The sequence below is a fragment of the Salmo trutta genome, chromosome 20 (genome assembly GCF_901001165.1).
Source record: "Salmo trutta chromosome 20, fSalTru1.1, whole genome shotgun sequence".
In the NCBI taxonomy this organism is placed as follows: domain Eukaryota; kingdom Metazoa; phylum Chordata; class Actinopteri; order Salmoniformes; family Salmonidae; genus Salmo; species Salmo trutta.
The window spans coordinates 39,344,264-39,350,076 of NC_042976.1; the positions used below are offsets into that span (position 1 = coordinate 39,344,264).

A 5,813-nucleotide genomic window follows, 5' to 3' on the forward strand; every position below is an offset into this window, starting at 1 on the left:
TGCTATAGCCTAGGTTTTTATTTAGTTTGTCATTCATTTTCATAGAATTTTTGTGGTAATTAAATATAATTTATTTCGAATTTTTTCGAATTAATCTTTTTTTATAAGCTCCTTGTATTCGCAAATTGAAAAAAGTGAGGGAGTGCCGGTCCCCCTCGCTACAGCAGCTATACATCCCTGCCCCAAACAAAATCTCGCCTAGGGGCCCCCAAAAGGCTAGGGCCAGCCCTGGTCTCCCTGATGTATTTGGTTCACAATACCCCCACCCCTTCCCTCCTCGCTTTTGTGTGATGAATGTACTGTAGATGACTATTGTTTGTCCGTGGAATGTGGAGAAGTCCTGTGGGAAAACTGGATGAAGTCCTCAAACTCATTAAGTGTTTAGATATGAATTTCCTCAAGTCCTGACTTCTAAGGGCCCTATTCAGTCCATCACTGGGTTACTAGGTCTCAGGGACAGGCCAAGTTGAAAAGTGCAATCTTCTTGTGTCGCAAAAATAACCATTTGCAATCATGTGCACAAAATATCAATGTTTACAGCATGTTATAAATAGAAACGCATTTAGAGTGCATATTATTTCAAACATGCTCTGTAGCTGCAGGGGAAAAGCTGGCGGTTTTGACTGATCCCAAAGCCTGGTCTCTACATTGGTTTTTATAGCAGGTCCTTTTAGTCAGTTCTTATGACAGAGGTCCATTATGGTTCTCTTATGATGTTTCAGGGTTTCATGGCTTGGAGCTGTGCATCACTGTTTTCAGAGGAGTCCTGCAATGGACGGGCGATATCAGCCACTATACAATATTCAAACTACAGCGCACACACTAGGGAGGGTATTCCTAAACCAATCACAGGTCTCATTTCCTCATCAATATTCAAATAATTTACTGTATATTCAATTATGTTTTTTCCATAGGGAGGAGAGTGACTGTGCAGATATTCTGAATTGTGTGGCTAGTTGACCTGTACCATACAGATGTAGGATGTAGACGTTTAAAAGGGCTTTCTAAAGTTTGCAATTTGCACTTTAAAATGACAGACTTTACCCTAATGAAAAATGTATCAACCCCTACAAAAAAAATTCTATGAATTATAATCCACATAATCATTCACATTTCCTGTTGCTGCAGGATTATTTTCCTGCTGTAGCAACCTCAAATTAGGATCCTACATATAGTTAGTTGGTGATAGGGGCCACAAGAACATTTCTAGTGCAATTAGGAGGCAGGTAGCCTAGTGGTTAGAATGTTGGGCCCGTAACCGAAAGGATGCTGGATCGAATCCCAGAGCTGACAAGGTAAAAATCTGCCGTTCTGCCCCTGAACAAAGCAGTTAACCCACTCTTCCCCGGTAGGCCGTCATTGTAAATAAGAATTTGTTCTTATCTGACTTGCCTAGTTAAATAAAGGTTCAATTAAAATGTCCGATAGGGGTCGCTCTTGCAAGGAAAACAAGTAACCTGACTGCTGAAAAGTTTCATCTTTTGATGAATAGCTGAGAGTTCTTTGATGTAGTCACGCATTTTCCTGAATTATAGCGCCGAGGGTAACTTAAACGGAATTGAGGATTTTTTGTACAATATATAGCTAGATTTAAATTATGGTAAGACATGTCAGTGAATTGTGATGTTTATTGGTGACTCATTTAAGATTCTTTACTGCTCTTACAGTATGCAACCATTCCTAATTTTGTTCTTAGTTTTTGTGACAATATTCTTGATTGATTGTTTAGTAATACAGTATAATGCATTATTTTAGTTTCAGTTTTGAAAAATATCTATGTGGGACTAGCTTTTTTTTTCTTTAAAGAAATATACCACAGAGCAAAAGCCTGAATAATAGTATGGTGCTTTGACAACTCTATTTTTAAAATCAAAAAATCATTTTCAGATTGTACACTGTAAGATGATCAGTAAGTCATGTTGTTGGTGCACTGCTCTAATATCATGTCTATTGTAGCCTGAGAATATACTGACTCCCATTTACTCTACAGAGTAAAGTCTCTTAACCCAACAGAAAAAAAACAGTATGTATCTTACATATTCTATATCACAGTGTTTCTCACATACTGGGTCGAAACCACTGGTGGATCACGATCAACTCCTACTGGGTCACAGGAAAAGCATTGGTTTCTCTTTTCATCTCGAGGGTCACAGGAAATGTAAAGATTTATGTTGGGTCACGACAGAAAAAAGTTAGGAAACCCCTCACTTTATATTTCTAACATTATTGGAGCATTTTTTTTTATGGACATAATCAGTCGCAAGAAGAAGCTGACTTTCTAAAATGGTTTGTGTGTGCTGAAAGCCATCGATGCAATTGAATACAATTAAGTTGATCATATCATAACAATTATCCATACATACACTAGCTTTTCATTGAAGTTGTCATCGGACACCTTATCTGCAGAGATAGTGGGATTCTAGCTGATATGAGCCAACATGATCTTGTTTTAGGCTGATGCACCGCACACATCACATACTCAATGTGATGTCTATGACCGGTTTCATTATCAGAAAATCATAACTTTAGGAGAAATATGATGGTTTTACACGCTCTTTTGACTGCTGGAAATGCCAACACGTCTTGTCCAGGTCAGGACTAAATCCTAATCTCGGTTACAGTTATGGCATATAACTTTTCCTGTTATTAATACATTCTCCGTCTGAGCAGCAGCGATGGTCAACTGACGTCAACTGATGTGGATCAAAGTGCAAGTCCTTACACAGGTAACCACATAGAGTGAAAGTTATGTAGGAGTACATTTTGTTGGGGGGGATCATATGTTATTATGTAAAATTAAAGGAGACTAATTCTGACATTGGAAAAATGTTCTCTTTTTTATTCTCACACAGGATTTGGGTCATATCAACAATAGCATATCTTTTAAAGAGCATGCTAAAACACCCCACATAGAACAAAAACGGACACTATCATTCAACAAAAGCTGTTAAATATTATTTACAAGAAAGTGAAATCTTCCACAAAGAAAATGATCAAAACACAAGCTGAAACGTGTCTTTCTTGATATGGTATAGACAGTGAAAACCACCTGCTCATGGGGTATTATAGTACGTTTTCCAGGATCCCAACTTAACTTTGAGACAGATGTCATATATATACAAAAATGTGCTACACAGAACAGCAAATTTAGAGAAATAATTTTTCTGTATGTAAGAAAAAAGAAGGAAACCAAAAATAAAAGAAATGTCACTTTGTACTTAAACTAAGTAAAGGACTTATATTGCACTAGTATAGGTCTAGCTTGATTACTAATCAACTTGACTCTAATGTAGGCTACTAGATGTTTCTCAAATCTTCCCTTTTAACGTGATGATCCAGTGTCTTCTCATGACACTTAGATTTTTTGTTCTGGTGAGTTTTGACATGTTTTGCCAAATGGTCACTCCTCATGAACCTCTTGCAACAATCCGGACAAACAAAACGCTTCTCCCCAGTATGAGTCCTCAGGTGTCTCTGAAGCTCATCAGACCTGGTGAAACTCTTGCCACAGAAAAGCCAGTTACAAATAAATGGACGCTCTCCCGAGTGCCACCTCAGGTGCGCTTTGAGATGGGAAGTTTTGCCATAAACTTTCCCGCACCCTGGTATGTGACAGATGTGCTGCTTTTTCTTGCCGGGCTCGTCGCTTGAGGTGGAGGACTGACAGTTGGGACACCTGCATCTCCGGCATCTTCGAGCTGTTGCGAGGGGGGACTTGGTGTGAAGGAGGGCAGCGATTTGAGTCTGATACTGCGCAAAGTCTGAATGTCCCATTACCAAGCCCCTCTGCAGTTGGAAACGGTGGTGACCTAGGGATTGTGTGGTGATTGAGTGGTGACTGACGTGATTTCCCTGTTGGAGACTCCACCACGGAATATCCTCCCCTGTGTTAGGGGACAACTGTCTCTGTTGCTGGTGCACAAGGCCAGAGTGTCCGGTAACGAAACCTTGCATGGCAGTTGGCGCTGCGTAAGTTACAGCAGGGACGTACGTGGGTGGGCACGAGGACTGCAAAGACTGCATGGAGCAAGGTAACATCTTCACAGGAGAAAAGTCATAGGGATATGAGGGATCCGCTGGAGGGGTGAGCGGGAGCTCGTGGTGGGAAGTAAATGAGCTTTGGATGTGGAGTTGGGATTTAGATAGTCCAAAAGTAGAATTGCTAGAGAGTGTGCTTTGAGGATTCCCCTCGTTACTCCAAGGATGAAAAATTCGCGACGGTGAGCCTAAAGTAGTCTCATAAGGAACCTGTAGGAAATCTGCCGGACTTGATCCGTGATGTCCGATCCGGTTACAAGTGGCAGCTAACAGCGCCAGCGGAGAGTGTTTGCAGTTCTCTGGAGAAGAGTTCGGAGTACGGTCCTGCATAAGTAAAACAAATAATTATCAATGATGTGTTGACTTGGCTCTAAACTTGACTAAACTGAAGACTACAGAGTCATAACGGTATAGGATCCACGTTTGACGCGCCGTGAACTAAAACGACATTAGCCGAATATTAGTTTCAATACACTCTCACGCCTACAATATAAACACAGAGTTGTAACATAATCATCAAAGCCGTTCATTTCGCCCCATACTGTAAGTAATTCATAGAGCCACATTTCAGTCATTATAGGATATTAATCGGGTATAATGCCCATTACGCGCACACACGCGTATTACGCGCGGTCTAAACAAATATTTTAAACTACCATATACGTACAATAATATTTTGAGGACAAATAAAAACACGAGAGCAAAAACTTTTGAACAAACCTGAAGAAAAGCCTGGAGTGTTTCATTCCGCAGTACAGCCACTGCTGCCATGGTAAACGTCCTCTTCCTTCTTGTTAAAAAAACAAATCACAATAAAAACGAATAGAGATCAATGTAAAATCGTAGAAAAATGTCTTGACGTGGTAGTGTTTCACACTCAATACTTCCTCTCCTCGAGATATCCTTGGACTATCTGGAGAGTGAGGGATCACTTCTTAGAATTTGATAAGGACTTTGGTGGGCCGCCAGCCAGTCAGAAATAAGATTTGTTACTTTGAAGTTTGCCGCTGCCCAATCATCAAAGAATAGCGGCTCTTTGAGAGGGGAAAGCAAATCCTTTGAATCCACAAAGCTCCTATGGTGTGTTTGTTGGTCTGGATAAAAGAGCTGATTATTAAGGGGGATGGGAAGGGTGGAGATAAAGGCGGGACAATTAATGAAGTAATCACTATGTGGGAAATGTATATACACAAATAATTGGATTTTCTTGATCAAAGACCCCCATGCCGCCTGGAGACTCCGGTATTGGATGCTGTAGTCATTTGATCCTCTTTTGTAATTAAGGATTTGTAGCAGGACCCTATGTGACAATGTGACATTGTTATCTCTCGAGATCTCCTGGCGAATAGCTATTTGATAACTTCAAGAGGACTAGCTAATGAGAGCAAATCTAGTGACTCAACACAAAGTTCATGTTTCAAAATATAAATAAAATGTTTTTATTATAACAAACAGTTATGGTGTTGATAACTTGTTTCCATGGAACTCAAATACTTTTGATAGTTTATCAAGCAATACATATCAACTGGCGGACCACTGTAAAACATCTCTTTGAACAAGATGACCGTTTATACCCTGGCATGCTTACAGGCATTTCAGTGTCATCCCTTAACTTCTTTCATTCTTTCATAGTTAACCCCAGAAGCCCATTGTGCTGCCATTAGCGTTCTGGTGCTGAAAGTTACTTTTACCCACTGGTGGCAAAATGTACTGTCGGATAATGTGTTGTTGGGCTCCCGAGTGGGGCAGCGGTCTAAGGCACTGCATTCTCAGTG

At 40.3% G+C, this 5,813-nt stretch overlaps 1 protein-coding gene across 1 annotated transcript; it reads right to left on the reverse strand.

Annotated features, from left to right (window-relative positions):
- Positions 1–2,818: 2,818 nt before the first annotated feature.
- Positions 2,819–5,131, reverse strand: LOC115156029 (transcription factor Sp5-like). Its single transcript, XM_029703223.1, has 2 exons — positions 4,759–5,131; positions 2,819–4,362 (listed from the first exon to the last, which is right to left on the reverse strand). The coding sequence occupies exons 1-2, from the start codon at positions 4,807–4,809 to the stop codon at positions 3,298–3,300; spliced, it is 1,116 nt and encodes a 371-aa protein (XP_029559083.1). The 5' UTR covers positions 4,810–5,131; the 3' UTR covers positions 2,819–3,297.
- Positions 5,132–5,813: the final 682 nt, after the last annotated feature.